Source organism: Sinocyclocheilus rhinocerous, unplaced genomic scaffold (assembly GCF_001515625.1).
Source record: "Sinocyclocheilus rhinocerous isolate Xijiao unplaced genomic scaffold, SAMN03320098_v1.1 scaffold114, whole genome shotgun sequence".
NCBI lineage: Eukaryota > Metazoa > Chordata > Actinopteri > Cypriniformes > Cyprinidae > Sinocyclocheilus > Sinocyclocheilus rhinocerous.
Genome location: NW_015646344.1, coordinates 427,226 through 444,828, shown reverse-complemented (window position 1 = coordinate 444,828; position 17,603 = coordinate 427,226). Strand labels below are relative to the sequence as shown.

General features: G+C 35.9%; 1 protein-coding gene across 1 annotated transcript; it reads right to left on the bottom strand.

The window, feature by feature from the left end:
- Nucleotides 1-1,288: 1,288 nt before the first annotated feature.
- On the bottom strand, nucleotides 1,289-15,490 carry slc12a10.3 (solute carrier family 12 member 10, tandem duplicate 3). The gene is made up of 27 exons (XM_016511285.1): nucleotides 15,429-15,490; nucleotides 14,536-14,937; nucleotides 14,288-14,377; nucleotides 14,060-14,135; nucleotides 13,028-13,123; nucleotides 12,657-12,796; nucleotides 12,316-12,426; nucleotides 12,108-12,219; nucleotides 10,712-10,842; nucleotides 10,548-10,632; nucleotides 9,949-10,106; nucleotides 9,616-9,723; nucleotides 9,410-9,533; nucleotides 9,232-9,333; nucleotides 9,002-9,157; nucleotides 8,811-8,910; nucleotides 8,629-8,740; nucleotides 8,373-8,507; nucleotides 8,179-8,285; nucleotides 8,009-8,091; nucleotides 7,828-7,911; nucleotides 7,477-7,575; nucleotides 7,291-7,402; nucleotides 7,120-7,206; nucleotides 6,902-7,034; nucleotides 6,655-6,722; nucleotides 1,289-1,689 (listed from the first exon to the last, which is right to left on the bottom strand). Exons 2-27 carry the CDS (start codon nucleotides 14,779-14,781, stop codon nucleotides 1,551-1,553), a joined length of 2,994 nt encoding a protein of 997 aa, XP_016366771.1. The 5' UTR covers nucleotides 14,782-14,937; nucleotides 15,429-15,490; the 3' UTR covers nucleotides 1,289-1,550.
- Nucleotides 15,491-17,603: the final 2,113 nt, after the last annotated feature.

The following is a 17,603-nucleotide window of genomic DNA, read 5'->3' as shown; positions in this document are numbered from 1 at the left end:
CCAAATATTGTCCTATCCTAACAAACCATACATCAATGGAAAGCTTATTTATTCAGCTTTCAGATGATCTACACATCTTATGACTGGTTTTGGGGTCACATTTATGTCTGTAGATTTCAATTGCAGTGCATATATTTAAAGACCATTTTCTCCAAATGGGTATATATCTCCATTTTAGCAGCACTTACATCCAATTTCACATTTTTATTCCTGTCTATATTCTGAAAGTTTTTATAGAAGGGTCTGATTTTATTATTGCACTTTAACGTATGTAGTATCACCTACTAACATCATATTTTACAGTTTTATTCTTGTTTATATTCATTTTTTATAAAGGGGTTTGTTCATATATCATTCATCTGATAATACACAACATTTTAATCCTTAAAACAAGTTGAAATTGTAATTTTCTTCTGGCTGTTGATGGTATTTTCTGATTATGGAATAAAGAGAAAGATACATCCAAAATCCCCTCTCTAAACTTAATCCCCTCTTCATAACTTAAGATTTCAGAAAACATGTGCAGTTCATGGATTTTGTTTGTTGTTTTGCATTAAAGATATCTAAAATAAAGTACAGCAGCCCCAAAACATATCTGGACACCTGTCACACTTGTTTCTGATATGTTAACTATGACTCTAACTATATTTGAGGCCACTGTAAATGTACCTGCATAATATATTAAGTCTTCAGTTGAATGTTTTGTCTTATTCTTTTGGCTCATTTATCTCGTTCTATGTATTCTTGTATTTCTATTTTTTTTCTTTTTGTTGTGAATTCATGTCTGTGTTATGCTGTTGTATGGTGAAAGGGAAGTTGCTGAAAATAATTATAATGGGGTAAAAAAAAGCATTTAAATTAGTTTATCATGTTAATGATTAATATTTTTATTTCTTAATTTTCTATCACTATTTTTGAGCTTTGAGAAGGGGCAGCAGCATACATTAACATACAAACACTCCATGAAATCTGTGTTTATTTCAGCTGTCATGTATTCTGTACATGCTGTGATGTTTAATTGTTTCTTTTATTGTGACTGAACAGCTGTTTTTATACTTGGTGTAATGAGACAATCAGTGAAGGATGAGATGTTCGTCATTTTGCTAAATTGTATTTTTTCACATTGAAAAGCAGATCAAAACACTTGTAATTCATAATAATCTAGTATGTATATGCAGTCAAAATGTAACTTTCTAAATTATTCATTATAATGTTTTGGTCAATGAAATGTAATTTTACAAAGCAAGAACGAATAAACTTATTTGATCATATTTTTAATTGTGTCTTGTTTGAATTTCATGAAACCTCAACCCTGAAATGAAGGTCCAGAGATCAGAGACAAAGTGCTTCCCCATTTCTATTCTATCCTTTTTAGCCAAATCGTTAACCTGTATCATCAGTTATACAGACATAATGTGCATTAAACATACATCCAGAGTCATTGCATGAGAGGATTACGCAGTTCGTCTCAGTTCAACATCTTTACATCACTGAAACTGACAGCAGATTTACATGCAGTAAGAGATGTGTTTAATGATGAGCTGTCACATTCACTGGCAGTAGAAGGTCATGACGTTCTGCTGGTTTCCTCGCATGAGCAGGACGGGACAGTGGATGCCGCAGCTCAGCGCGTCCAGCCAGGACATATAGAGAGAACTGGGACAGGTGACATCAGGGACTGGAAGAGAACTGACACACACACACACACACACACACACACACACACACACACTACCAGTCACACATTCGCTTAAATGGTTGACATCAGTTTTAAAGGGGTCATATGATGCTGCTAAAAAGAACATTGGCCTGTGGCCCACTGCCAGGCAGCAGATGGCTAGCCAGACTGCAAGCACATTAGACGTGAGGTGCTTAGCCCTGATGAAAGGAGAGCAGGTCTCTGATATTTGGCAGGGAGACATGCGGCTCGTGGTCCCACCCTGGGTCACAGGAACAAAGCAGCGGGACTTGACTGGAAATGGGAGCTTCATGTCCTCGTTATGAGGAGCAGAAGTGACAGAGATCACCCACAGAGAGTCTGCGATAAGCTCATGAGATAAACTCATGCTTTATTCTCATTAAGCAACCTGCACTTATCAGTCATTTTTAAAGTTTTAAAAATAGCAATTCTGTAAACACTTACTTATCATTACATCATTTCAAGACTAAATGACTTCCTTTCTTTTGTGGAACACAATGGACTGATGCTCCAAAAATGACAAAAAGAGTAGGAACGCACCCCTATTAAAATACATTAAGATACAGAATTATTTTCAAGTCACAGCCAATGACTAATAAAGCAATTTTGTCTAAATACATACAAAAATAAAGCAAATATAGTGAATGTAGGCATTACAGTATTATAATGTACATAGACTTAAAACTGCATATTCTTTTTTGAGATTTGCTAAAGATTACATTACAAGGTCAAATATAATCAAATATCTGTAATGAATTCTGAGTAAATATTGTCTATTTAATTTCAGCAATTTTACATACATATATCATGCACAAAGTTAAGATAAATTCAAATGAATTATCTTAAATTATTCATATTTTTAAAGATTAGCTGTGAGTGTTATATGATGGTAAAGTCATTATAACACTCAGATATTAATTCAAACAATTAAGATTAACTGTGAGTGTTATATGATGGCAGTCAAATGAGTCATGAACTAATTTCATAAAAGTATATTTGTATAAGTAAAAGTATATAACAAATAAAGTATATATTTGTAAAAGTATATAACAAATATAAAAGTATATTTGTAGCATTTTCATTGTTTCCAGAGCTTAGTGGGAAAAAATCCCATTCATTTTCATTGCATGGAAAAGAGCAGCCTGAACATTCTTTATAATATCTAATTTTATGTTCCACAGAAGAAAGAAAGTTAGGGTGAGTAAATAATGACAGAAGTTTTTATTTTTGTCAGCAAACCTCTCCATTTTTCAGCGTTATGCAACCCGTTAATCTTTTACCTGTCACTTTCTTGAAAATGCCTGTTTTGTCATACACAATACATATGTTAGTTCAAACTTTTGCAGCTGTGACCCCGCATGTTTACTCCAGAATTGCAGAGCTGTATTAAAGGAACACTTACTGCCTGTTTCTGCTCTTCATCCTGTCAGCCAGAAGATGAGAGATGACAGTGAGTGAAAGCAGACACGTCAGAGAGACAGCGGTGGGAAAGAGAAAGGTGAAGAAAAAAAGAGAGGCAAAAGGTGAGCAAACAAATGAAGTTTTCATACATGCCGAGGGAAATAAAGAGCCGTACCTTCAGCAGCCTCATGAGACCTTCCAGCTGGACCATCAGTTCTCTCCTGCTCTCCTGCAGGGCCGACATGCGCCTCTCCAACTCGTCTTTTCTGTGCCTGAACCAAATGACAAACAAAATGAATAAATGAATCACCATATGAATCATAAAAATCAATGACTGCCAAATATACGCGACTTAAAGGGCACATATGATGGAAAACAGGATTTTCTTTGCTCTTTTGAAATAAAAAGCTCCTTGTACTATGGTCATAATGCAAAGCTCCCTCCACAACCCACTCATACAATTTATAAAAACTAAGTGGGAAAAATGGCTCATGCTATAATTGTATCGACTTCAGAACCAGGATATTCGCATATACCATTCTCAAAGATACAGTACCAAAAACAAAGCTTTTACGGGTTAAAATGATGACAGCTAATGGTAAAATGTAAAACTAAATTATGAAATCTTGATTAACATTAAAAAAATCATGACAAAAGTGTAGAATATGACCCCTTTCCACTCAAGTCTTTCATTAAATACATAGTACTGCTCAGAAATGCACATAATGTGACTAAATCTCCATGAAACTAAAACAAAGAGGGCAAAAACAGAACATAATGGAAATGTGCTCATTCATTCATCTAATGAGACCAACATATTATTAAGAAAACTAATTTGGCTCCTACATGCCCTCTGGTGCCCATAAAAGGTACTCCGTTTAAATGACTTGAACAATGAGTGAAATCCCACTCAGTCCATTTAAAACCTGTTATGTACCTAATAAATTCAAATGTGACCCTGGACCACAAAACCAGTCTTAAGTCGCTGGGGTATATTTGTAGCAATAGCCAAAAATACCTTGTATGGGTCAAAATGATTTTTCTTTTATGCCAAAAATCATTAGTATATTAAGTAAAGATCATGTTCCATGGAGATATTTTGTAAATTTCCTACCGTGAATATATCAAAACTTAATTTTTGATTATTAATATGCATTGCTAAGAACTTCATTTGGACAACTTTAAAGGCGATTTTCTCAATATTTTGATTTTTTTGCACCCTCAGATTCCAGATTTTCAAATAGTTGTATCTCGGCCAAATATTGTCCTATCCTAACAAACCATACATCAATGGAGAGCTTATTTATCCAGCTTTCAAAAGATTTATAAATCTCAATTTCGAAAAATTGACAATTAAGACTGCACAAATATAAATTGGGTAACACTTTAGAATACTGTTCCGTCATTAACTGATAGCTGCACAAGAACACATGTGTAACACAATATTAGCACTCTAGTAACTACTAGTAACTAACTAATGCATAATGTATAATTACTTCTAAAGTGAAGGTCATACCCACTAGTGAATTATTCAGAAGGAATTACTAACTATTTGGATCAGTATTCTAAAGTGAATAACACGATAACTCTCAAGTAATTACTGAAATCATTGTAAGCTTTTGAGGTTTTTGTAAGATTCTGGATTGTAATTCCTTATTTTGGTAACACTTGAGTCATTACTAGTGGGTTACCATGATCTTCACTTTAGAATTAATTATACATTATGCAAAATTCACATTAATTATGGATCTGTATATTAGCTCTTAGTAGTTCTCCGGGATATATGAAAAAAAAAAAAATAGTAGTTACTGATTAGCTAATAGTGAACTACCACATTCAACTGAGTGTTATTACTTTCGTTACTCAGTTTCTTGTTAGTTATTAGTAGTTACTAGAATGTATAATTACTTCTAAAGTGAAGGTCATACCCACTAGTGAATTATTCAGAAGGAATTACTAACTATTTGGATCAGTATTCTAAAGTGAATAACACGATAACTCTCAAGTAATTACTGAAATCATTGTAAGCTTTTGAGGTTTTTGTAAGATTCTGGATTGTAATTCCTTATTTTGGTAACACTTGAGTCATTACTAGTGGGTTACCATGATCTTCACTTTAGAATTAATTATACATTATGCAAAATTCACATTAATTATGGATCTGTATATTAGCTCTTAGTAGTTCTCCGGGATATATGAAAAAAAAAAAAATAGTAGTTACTGATTAGCTAATAGTGAACTACCACATTCAACTGAGTGTTATTACTTTCGTTACTCAGTTTCTTGTTAGTTATTAGTAGTTACTAGAATGTTATTAGTGCATTAGTTATTTGTTCCTGTGTAGTTATTCATTAACAACAGAACAGTATTCTAAACCATAAATTGAGCTAATGTGCAAATTTCCTTACAAAACAAGTTAATTTGTTCGTCTCTTTGACATTTTCTTACTTTCCCTTTAACTGTCACCCCCCATTTTTTTAAATAGGCATGCAGGTGTACTATCCAAACTTAAATTTTTGTAATTTATGAACACTTTGGGATACAGACATAAGGAAGAAAATCAGCAGATTATCGCAAAAGTGGAATGTTTTCAAAAAATTAAAGTATCAAAAAGTTATGGTAGTTTAAATTTACTGTAAAGAAAATGCACTATATTAATTTTATTTTATTTTATATATAATACATATTTTACATAACAGGTTTTACTCTAAAATTGGTATAAAATTAAAGCCTTATGTCATATGTTTTTTGTCAAGATTATAAAAAGGTTTGATTCTAAAAGACCGTAATGCATTTTGTAATATGACACTTAACACTGCCCACTAAGGGGGAGGAGACGCCAAAAGATTTTAAAGTACCATTTCCATGGTAACGCAATGTCCGATTTCAAAATGGTTTTCACAGGATGAATCTTGGGCTTCTACGCTTTCAAATGATATATGATGATTACTAAAAGATTTGATAGAGGAAAAGGACAACAACAAAAAAAGAGCGCCAAGCGTCCCACAGGTGAGACGGTGACAGTTAAGGGGTTAAGAATTCACCGTTTTATTTAGTTTCGATTTTGTCGACTGGCCATCCGGCTTTTCTGTTGACTAAAGTACGTATATTAAGAGAGTTGAGAAGCCAAAATTATGACAAATTGCTTGTGATGTCACTCATTTGTCATTTGCGTATTGGCTGAACAGGAGAAACAACTCTAGTCTAACCGTAGTTTTATTTCAGTTTTATTTTACTGTTATTGATAAACTATTACAGTTTTACTTAATAATATGAATTAAATTTTATTTTTACATGTTCTCTTTTTTAGTTTTCATAATTTAGTTACTTTTTATCATTGCAATCTTTTTAAAAATGTCTTTATAGCATTTAAGTTAGGTTGAAGTTAATTTTGCCGTTTTGTTACTTCAACTAATCGAAAATGAGAAATGTTGAATTTGCAGGTAGCTGAAATCAAATTTTTATATTATTTATTTCAATTAATATTTATTGTATTGCAAGTAGTGATTTTATTGTGGTTCTAGTTAAAAATAATAACTCTGATCTGTACTCACATTAGAACCAGAGCAGCGTGAATTGAGTTCTTCTTGATGATCTCGTTTAGTCTCACCGTCCTCTGTACCTGAAAATAAAAGACAGTTTAATAGAGACTGATTATCATACACGAGTCGAATTTATTTGTTAATGTACACATTATTTCAAACCAGCTTCACAGAAACAAACTGTTGTCTATAATGCATTATTGCTTTAACACTGAGCAGCTTTACTTATGTTCAAAATGCCACATACTAGCACACGCACCTTTGGTTTTATGGCCTCCAGGTCTTTGTCGGACACTTTCCATGGACTCAGTGTCTTGAGCTCCTCTACGTCTCCTCCAGCCTGTTCTTCACTCAGCCTGAAGGGGGCGATGGATTCCTCATACCGCTGCAAACTACAGGAGCAGAGAGGAAGAAAACCATGAAAGTTACTACAAACCTGCATGTTTTTGAATACGTGTTTATGAGTGTGTTTCTCACTTTTTAGCTAGAGGAGGTTTATCCACGTCTGTTATCACAACGATGTCCTCAATCTCCAGCCGGAATCTCTTTAACAGCATCTTCATGCTGCAAAGACAAACAGGTTTAAAGAACCACCGTTTCTGCACTTCAAAATTAGAAATGTAGTTATACAAATGATGATCAACTGACTCTTTACGGTCGTCCTCTATGGTTTCTCGGCCTCCTAAGATAAACACTCTGAGTTTGCTCTTTTTCCAGCGGTTTCTTCTGGTCAGCAAATATGGGACTAGAAGAGTCAGACCTGAGAGAGAAACAATGGCATTTCACAGTGAGAAATCAAATATGGAAATTACTTTCAAGGCAGCTGTGTCTCACCTCCATCGTCAGAGATCCAGTAAATGTCGGTGCTTTTCCTGCCCTGTTTCGTCTGAAACACTGATCTGACCTGCTCATTTGAGCCATCGTCAGAAACATCTGGATGAGCAGACAAAAAAGGAGCTTTATGTGGTCAGTGGTCAGATCGTCAAATCAAATGAAGCTTGATTGAAACTATACAGCTTTGTTATTATAATTGAAGCATTCTGATTGGCTGATTGAGTGATGACATCAAGTGTTGATTATAATTTTAGTATTTGATATTCTATTGTTTTATGATGATTTAATGTTCTCGGTGTTTGTCAATTTACATTTATGAGCACAGAAAATAACTTTGGATGCGTGTCTGACCTGAATTCCGGTCCGTCTCGTCCTTTTCACACTGCGGGACTTCGTCCGAGTCAAATGCCGGGTTGTCAATTGCAGATGATCTGACTTCAGACACAACAAACCCACATCGGACTTAATTTTACGACTCAAACTGCAGTGTTGACCCATTTTTTTAAGTCGTCATACTGTATAAAACACACACCTGCACTGTGCAAATCATCCATTACGTCCAATCCGTCCATCATTCTCAGAATCGCGATGCCGTAGCTGGAGTCGAATGCGTCGCTGAATGAGCAACATTCAACAACATCAAAATACAAAAAAAAAACGCAACCGATTCTCTGATAATTGTGAACAAAAACAGCAGCTGACCTGATGGTGTTTACGTAGTCCTGTAAGCTCTCCGGTTTACATTCCTGCCAGTTCATCTTGTATCCCAAAACCACAGTGTTGGGCTTCAGTTTACCGAGACCTGAAGCCTAGAAAGACGATTGACGAGGATAGCAAAGACTCTGTGAGACGTATGAGATGAGAAGAAACAGATCTGAAGCTAGCGACGGTCGTACCTGCATGAGATGATGTGCGCCCTCTTTCAGACTGTCAGCGGTGAAGGACGTGTAGAAAGAGCGAACTTTCCTCTGATTGAGCCAGTCCACCAGCATATCGGTGCTATGCTGCGGAAAACTGGACTTCTCGTCCTCCTGAAAGCATAAGAGAGCGAGAACTGCCTTCATATCACAAGTTTCTAAAGAAATAAGTTATTTTATTTAGCAAGGAAGCATTAAATTGTCAGTTTATCTGAATAAGATGAATGTCGTGTACCATGATAATGTTCCCGCAGATCATCAGGCTGATGTTCTTGGTGAAAGTTCCCACAAAGTCCACCAGAGCGGGACGAACGTTCGGAGGGCCGGTCAGAACAAGACACTGAGGCCTGAGAGAGTTTATACATGAGTGGCTGGTGTATTGTGAGCTGAGACGGTCAGTTTGGTAAAAAGTCTTACCTGAAGTTTTTGACGTGGTCTTCAACAGCAGTCAGAGACATGGAGAAGGACAAAGCCATGTTGTAGAAACCCGCCTGATAAGACGTGCCCCAGTTCACATCTGGACAAACGATCAGATAAGACAACAGTCAGTACATTCACATCTCACAATCATTTTTTCAATTTGGTTATTATCTGCATCAATTACTCACGAGGTTTTTTATAGGTGACGTAGCCTAAGAGACAGAGAACGATAGCAAAAGTGACGAGAGCGGCCCACCACGTGAACAAAAACATGAGGACGAATGACAAGAACGCAGCAAACAGAGACGTCCATGGACTGAAGTAACGATACTGTGGCCGCCAACCTGCGAGAGACGATAAACAGGATTATTAGACACCGAAGATGGACTGAATTACAGAATGATAATCAGGTTCTCACCAGGTGATTTGGTGACTGATGCGTGGAAGCAGCTGAAGTTGATGAGGCCGTAAGAGCAGAGGAAGAAGTTGGAGATCAGAGGAGCGATTGTGTTCAGGTCACCTGAAAAGATCAACATGACACCAAACGTTAAAGCGTCCGCAGAAAGAAACTGTGCTGGTGGAGATCCAGGACTCACCGATGAGGATGAAAGCCAAAGCGATGATGAACATGAGCATGTAGCCTCGCAGAGGCTCGTTGTTTTTACCGTAACCTTTTCCGAAATAGCTGATGTAGGGGTAGATGTTATCCTTACACAAACACTGTGACAAAAACACACAAAACATTACAGTCAAATGTATGTTGAATAAATAACATTACCCTCAGAACAGCCACACCATCTACCTGGAATATTTTTGGAGCGGACACCAAGAAACCCAGCGCTGATGACAAGGTGGCGGCAAAGATCCCGATGGTGATCAAATGGCCAGATCCTGAAACTATGGCAAGAATCTGGAGAAAAATATACTATTTTGAGCCACATTTCTGTAGCTTTAAGTATTGGGTTAGAAAGGCACATCGCTAGCAATGTCAAGGTCATGGGTTCGATGGGTCTGATGGAATGTAGTTATCATGCCAAACACATTGATATGAATGCAAAATCTACTCCACTTTCCAGCAGTCAGAATTCACAAAATGTGAAAATTGTGTTTTTGCTAACAGGGCCGATGTGCTCACCTGGAAATGGTTTGCCAGTCCAAAGCTACATGTGCTGTTCTGCTCACAGTGGTCAAAATTCCAGCCTAATTTACAGGCCAAACCACTGCAGGGGATTGAAGAATTGAGCGCTAAACTATCGTTCAGACTACCAGAAGCGTCTCTTACAACAGTTGAAGCTGAGGGAGAAGAGAGGGAATTGCCTTAGTGAGCGGTTTATTAATAAAATGCACATTTTATTTCATAAGAGTTTAAGATATGAAAGGTTGTGACATAAATATTTCTATTAGTAGTAGTTGTTTTGTATATTTGAATTATTGGCATTGGCATTACTCTGTTTGGCTGATGGTGTCGGAAAAGTGGTCAATAATTGGAAGCTAACATTCCCATATAACATTCCCGTTCCCATATGGTATTTTTTTTGCAGAAACATTCTGTCTTTAAAAAAAATAAAAAATATCTAACATTTCCAAAATGTTCTGGGAGCCAAAATGTAAAAATCAATTATTTTTTATAAAGTTCCAATTACGTGTTTCACTTTTTCTTAAAATACTATGATATTGTATCAGTCACACTGTAAGTGATATCATTGATATCAGACCTCTAATGTCTAATCTCACCAACTGTGACTGAGATCAATAAATAGCTCAATGTGGTCCAGAATATGGCCAGCAGAGTCCCTTTAGGAATCCCACCCGATGGATCCTGGAATAACACAGACATGCTTGTAATTTCTGTAGCGTTTGAAAGGCACATCAACTTAAGCACAAAACAGCAAGATTACCTTGAGATCTCCACAGATGTTGACTCCAGACAGAATGCCTGTGGCAGAAGGGAAGAAGATGGAAAACATCCTGAAGAAAGATCCATCTTTGCCTCGGAAGGAAGGCAGCAGATTATCCACGAAAATATCAGCTTTGGGGGAAAAAAGCTGGTTAGGTTTGGTTGTTGCTTCACCAAATGCTCTGGCTGGTGGACCACCATCACTTGATAATGTAAGTCATAATTATGGAATAAAAAGTCGAAATTATGAGATAAAAATAAATTATGACATACTAAGTCAAAATTGAGGTAAAGATAAATTATGAGATAAAAATGTATGACTATGAGAAGTCAAATTATGACATTTTATGTGGATAAAATTCAAAATCATGAATACTAAGTCATAATTAAGAGATAAAAGGTAAGCATTATGAGATAATAGTTTGTTGGATAAAAAGTCAAAATTATGAGATAAAAAGAAATTACGACATACTAAGTCAAAATTGAGGTAAAGATAAATTATGAGATAAAAAGAAATTATGGCACACTAAGTCAAAATTGAGGTAAAGATAAATTATGAGATAAAAATGTATGACTATGAGAAGTCAAATTATGACATTTTATGTGGATAAAATTCAAAATCATGAATACTAAGTCATAATTAAGAGATAAAAGGTAAGCATTATGAGATAATTGTTTGTTGGATAAAAAGTCAAAATTATGAGATAAAAAGAAATTACGAGATACTAAGTCAAAATTGAGGTAAAGATAAATTATGAGATAAATTATGATTATGAGAAGTAAAATTATGACATTTTATGTGGATAAAATTCAAAATTATGAATACTACGTCATAATTAAGAGATAAAAGGTAAACATTATGAGATAATTATACGTTGAATAAAAAGTCAAAATGATGAGATAAAGTAGAACTTATGACATACTAAGGCATAATTGAGATTTAAAAAGTCAACATAAGTCAAAATTATGGCAAAATGATAATTATGAGATAAAAATGTATAATTATGTGAAAACGAAGACATATCAAGTTAATTATTAGATAAATTAGACATTGTAACATTAAGTCAATTAAAATGTCAATCATGAGAAGTAAAAATTTACAAAAAAAGTCATAATTATGAGGAAAAAGTCTAAATCATGACATATTAATATATAAATATGTTAATGTAATAATTATGCATTTTTATTTCAGAATTCTGACTTAAATGTCATCATATTCACTTATGTCATAATTATGATTTATCAAAGTATGTTTATTTTTTTTCTTTATGGAGGAACTGATCTTCCACATTAATTTGTTTTGTTGTAGCAGGACAAAATATTGACTCCATAACTTATAAACAGGAGTTTATTGGATGCATCTGAGGCTGCATTAGATCAGGACCTCGTGTACTCACCGCGGTAGCCGAAAAATCCCACAGCCTGCTTCTCTATGCTGGGGGGAATGACCGTCCCCACAAAATAATTAACTAAGGAGAGCAAGAGTGCGATGAAGAACAGGACCTGAGCCTGTGGTGGAGTGAAAACCAAGAAGAACAATGGCAGCTATGCCGTCAAACGAGACAGTACTGGGAAATGAGCAAAAACCAAAGCAGAGGACCTTACCTTTGCCTCCCAAGCCATACCAGCAAATGTGATGCAGAGGAGGAGGATGAGAGTAATCGTCCCAATGATCCTCACATCATTGACATCGTCCACCATCTGAGCGCTATTGTCCTGAAAAGAGAAAACCATATTAACAACTGTGCTTTCTAAAAGAGACAAATAGAACCATTAGAGTGAATATCACCAAAAGACATCTTCCTGTGTCTTCATAGAAAGTATGGACAGTGTGTCCCTCATCAATATTGAAAGTGCTTGCATGGAATCAGTTTCTATTTTACAAGAAGCTCTCTGAAATTCCCACAACCTGACAATAATTACATTTATTTGTGAGTGTGTCTCACTTTAAGAACATCTCTGACGGTCTCTGCGAACCCCACTGTGTTGAGCGAACAGGCGAGAGCGTTGGCGAACGCAAAGAGCAAACCGATGGGCGCTCCGAGCTCCGGACCCAGACTCCGAGAGATCATGAAGTATGTGCCACCTGGAGGAAATATCACGTTTTTTTTTTTTTAAATACAGAACACCACATTTGTTTAAAACAAATAAAAACAAAGCATTTCTTCCACAGTTTTACTTCTCAGGTAAACATTTCTTGTTTTGAATATGTTTACAATTTTTTTCATGGAAAGCAAGACATGATTCTGATTAAAACCAACATGAAATCCAATAAAACGTGTGGCTGCTCTTGTGGTGAACAATTCATTTCACTCACCAGAGTAGACCTTCCCATTGGTGGAGATTGCAGACACTGACGTTGCTGTAATTGTTGTGATGATGACAGACATGAAGATAATGACGCAGGTCAGAACTGCAAGCAAAAATGTAGAATTTAAGGAATTGCTGTGGCACATATGTGACCCTGGAGCACAAAAGCAGACTTAAGTCGCTGGAGTATATTTGTAGCAATAGCCAAAAATACATTGTATGGGTCAAAATTATCGATTTTTTCTTTTATGCCAAAAATCATTAGGATATTAAGTAAAGATCATGTTCCATGAAGAAATTTTCTAAATTTCCTACCGTAAATATATCAAAACTTGATTAGTAATATGCATTGCTAAGAGCTAAGAACTTAATATGTACAACTTTAAAGTCTCTATTCTTTGTTTTTTTTTTTTTTTGCAGATTCCACCATCAAGTGTTATATATATATACACATATGTGACCCTGGAGCACAAAAGCAGTGTTAAGTCGCTGGGGTATATTTGTAGCAGTAGCCAAAAATACATTGTATGTGTCAAAATAAATGATTTTTCTGTTATGCCATAAATCATTAGGATATTAAGTAAAGATCATGTTCCATGAAGAAATTTTCTAAATTTCCTACCGTAAATATATCAAAACTTGATTAGTAATATGCATTGCTAAGAACTTCATTTTGACAACTTTAAAGGCGATTTTCTCAATATTTTGATTTTTTTTGCACCCTCAGATTCCAGATTTTCAAATAGTTGTATCTCAGCCAAATATTGTCCTATTGTCCTAACAAACCATACATCGATGGAAAGCTTATTTATTCAGCTTTCAGATGATTTATAAATCTCAATTTCAAAAAATTGACCCTTATGACTGGTTTTGTGGTCCAGGGTCACATATTTAAAATGTCTGTAGATACGGCCTAAAAATAATTCCTTGAGGAAGGACTAAATTGACTGTTTAAAAGTCGTTTGAGAATGTACAAGTGACTTTAACTGAATTTAGGATATGAACTGAATTAAATAAGCCAGATGGAGGACTGACTCACTGATTCCAGCTTGAGACGTGATCCACGGCAGCCGCAGGTACATAATGACTCCCCAGATGTTCAACATACAGCGGATCTGAAATGAAAACACAAAAGTAAGACTTTGATTAAAGAATCCATCAACTGTATACATTTTACTTCATTTATACACTTTTTATTTTGAAGTATTCTCAAGTGAATTGCATATTGATAATGCTAAATAATAATGTATCATTGCTCCTTTCTCACCATGACTCCCAGAACCCATCCAAAGCGAACAAGCTTGACTTCGGGCTGTCCGTCGTCCTCTGGTGGTGGAGGAAGATCATCAGGGTCCGGCTGTTGACAGGAATATACAGAGAATCAACATCAAAATCAAAAGTGTTGCCATATAAACAATACTCTTTGTGTGCAGTATTCAATTAGACTGACTTGTATGTGCTTGTGAACTTAATTAGTACATTTATAGAGATGACCACTTATGGAGTTTTACTTACTGGTTTGCGCAGAACATCCAGTGACGGTCTGGTGCTTTTTATACGTCCTGACCAAGTGTCTTTGGCATAAAATTCATATTTTGGCACGGGGTCCATCGGATTGTAGAATGACATTTTTCCCTTGTCCTTCTCTTTCCCGTAAGCAACCTCCCCCATATCCACGGTAACACCTTGAGACGGGATGTTGCTGTCCGGATGCCGAACTCCTGGGATGCATTTTCTGATACGAGCAATACATCTGGCCATGGTGGATTCGGTGGGACTTTTGCCTGTGAATTTCCTTCCCTTCCTGCTTTAATCCTTGTGAAGATCACAAAATGATCCCTCAGATCCAGAGAAATCACATCGGGCTATCACAGTGTGCTCCAGCGAGCCGTGTGGACACGACCTGACCTTCCTCTGCTGTCAGAAAATGAGTTGCATTTTCTTTTATACCTTAACTGAGCCTACTCACATACACCCACAAATACATTATTATACATACACAGACATTGTTGCAGAGCCATGTCTGAAGGTTATTTGTATTGTGTTCTCATGCTATCTTTGAAATCTTGTTTGGAAATATTAAACTGGCTTCACATAAATCTGTCAAACAGAGACTTTGTCTGCCAAAAGCAAAACTCTTACTCAGTCATGTAGAAAAAAAAAAGATTAATGTAAAACTAGTCAACATTACAAGCATGAAAAAACATCAGAAGATCAGATCTCCTTCACCCAAAGTCACCATCATAAACTAAATGATTACAGATCATGCTGAGTTGACATGCTGAGTTTACTGGTCTGAGTGTTTTTCATGAATCTCAAACCTGCTCACACACCTCAAAACATGCAGGAAAGAAAAATACACAAATTAGATTTTTGATAGAAGTTCTGTTCATATTGACATCTCTGACCTTTGATGACAGACTTTGGTATCTTGGCAAATCTGAGACATTGTTGACATCTCTACTGAAAGAGGACGCACATGTGAGATTATTGCTTTCATCTGAGAAGCAGAAAACTCTAGAAAAAAATTTGAACAGTTTGCCATGAAGACATACAGTACATTAACACCAGGGTTGAACTGTATTCTCAGGACAAGAGTTTTGTTCATGAATGTCAAATCAGGGCAAGTCACATGTATGTTGTAAGTTTTATGCATTCATTAATTCAGTACAATGTATGTTGGCCAAAACAATGTTTGTTATTTTTTAATTCATAATTTGTGGTATTCATTTAGCAAAACCTTGTTGTGTAGTATACAAAACCCATTAATGAGCTGATTGATGAGGGTTGAGTTAATTAGTGAAGACAGGTGAGACTGGTTACTGTGAGCCTTTAAAACCCCTCCGTTTGTGGTGCCAGTCAAAGAGAAAGAAATGCATTTAAGGTGAAGGAATATAGTGTGACTATTGAGCAAGACTTTGTGTTGAGAGGACGGTTTGGAGGTTTATAAAAAAAAAATAAAAAATAAAAAAAAAAGCAAGATGAAGGAGAAGTTTCTGTTTGTAGTTTTGGGAAAAAGATTGAGAAACTATTTTGCTCTTACAGGGCTTCTTTTTTTCCTCTTCTGAGGATCTTTGTTTGCATCCATTTCCAAACACCAAAACATAAATCTAACTAAAACATGTGGAGCCTAATATTATCATTTACATTTCTACTGGAATTTTTTATCTTACATTATTTTCTGTTTAAATAAAATTATGAAATACAAAACAAAACATTTAAAGTAGGCTACAGATATTCATTGCAAAATGAATAAGCATTGCTCATGTCTTTCTAAACTGCTGTTGTTGCATGTGTGAAATCTTCAAAAGATAGGCATGAGCTTGAGGATCAAATGGAAAAATTGAGGAAACGAAAGGATCAAATATATCTTGATTTTGGCAGCCTCCACTGCCAAATGTTGTGTCCTCAAAACGTTTGAGCAACAAACCACTGAGAGTGTGATATCAGATGGGATGGAATCTTATCAAAGGAGGGAAATCAAAATCAATGGCTTTATTTCTCGATTGTGATTTGAATAAACATCACATAGCTATAAAGGCTTACCTTTGCCACCAACCTCCCAGAGTCCAGCAGCAAGATTCTCAAACTGGTATGTCCGTGCGAGGAGAAACCACAACATGCAGTACATGTCTCAGAGTACCCGACAGAGGAGTTTCTTCAAATGCTTGGGAGCAAATAGTTTCAACGTTAATAGTGTTCCAAATGCAACAGCAAAAGGCTAGCCACCTGCCACCACATGACATTCCAATATTTGCAATTCAGTTAATTTATGATTTTCAGTTTTGTGTGGAAGACAAGACAAACAACAAAGGAGACTGCTTATATTTTCTAGAGAGGTATACTAAAGGACTTCCAAAAGAAATTGTTTGCAGCTGCGTGAACATGACACCTGATAGGGGATAAGGGAGAAAACGTGACGGCTCTTCAAGACTATGCAGAGGTTGCTGTGATGCATTGTCGGACATACAATACGAACTGGACATGCCAGCCAACAAGTGAACAGTAGTTCTAAAACTTCCATTCAAGCTAAGGGAAAAGTGGAAAACTGCAGCAAGCTGTACGGGTGGTTTCACTACAGTGGTTCAGGCTGTATGATTGCTGAAGGACTAAAGAAACGTTATCAGCACGATTGTATAATACTGTACATTTATTGTCTATTAACATCCACTGTCACTTATAACAACGATGGAAATAAGTGCAGTTAGAATAGCCAAATATGTATTAGAGCGTTGTTATTACATGACTATATTGTATTGCAATAGGTAGCACTTTAATTTTAATGTTGAATCAAGACTAGTTGCCACAATTTATAATTGAAATGGTTTCGGGAATTACAAATGTCCCTTTTACTACTGAAGATATGTTTGGGACAAGAAAGCAGAAGTATTTGATTTTCCACCCTACAATATGATCTTATGGAACGACATAATCAGAGATAATTTTGATAATGTCCTCTCATTCATTGAACGCCAAGTTAAAATCATCTCCGATCCAGTCTTTGGAGGCATCCAGAATGTAGAGAAGGGAATCACCCATAAGCAGAAGGGTGTGGGGAAATGGAAACCACAATCTTTATCAAA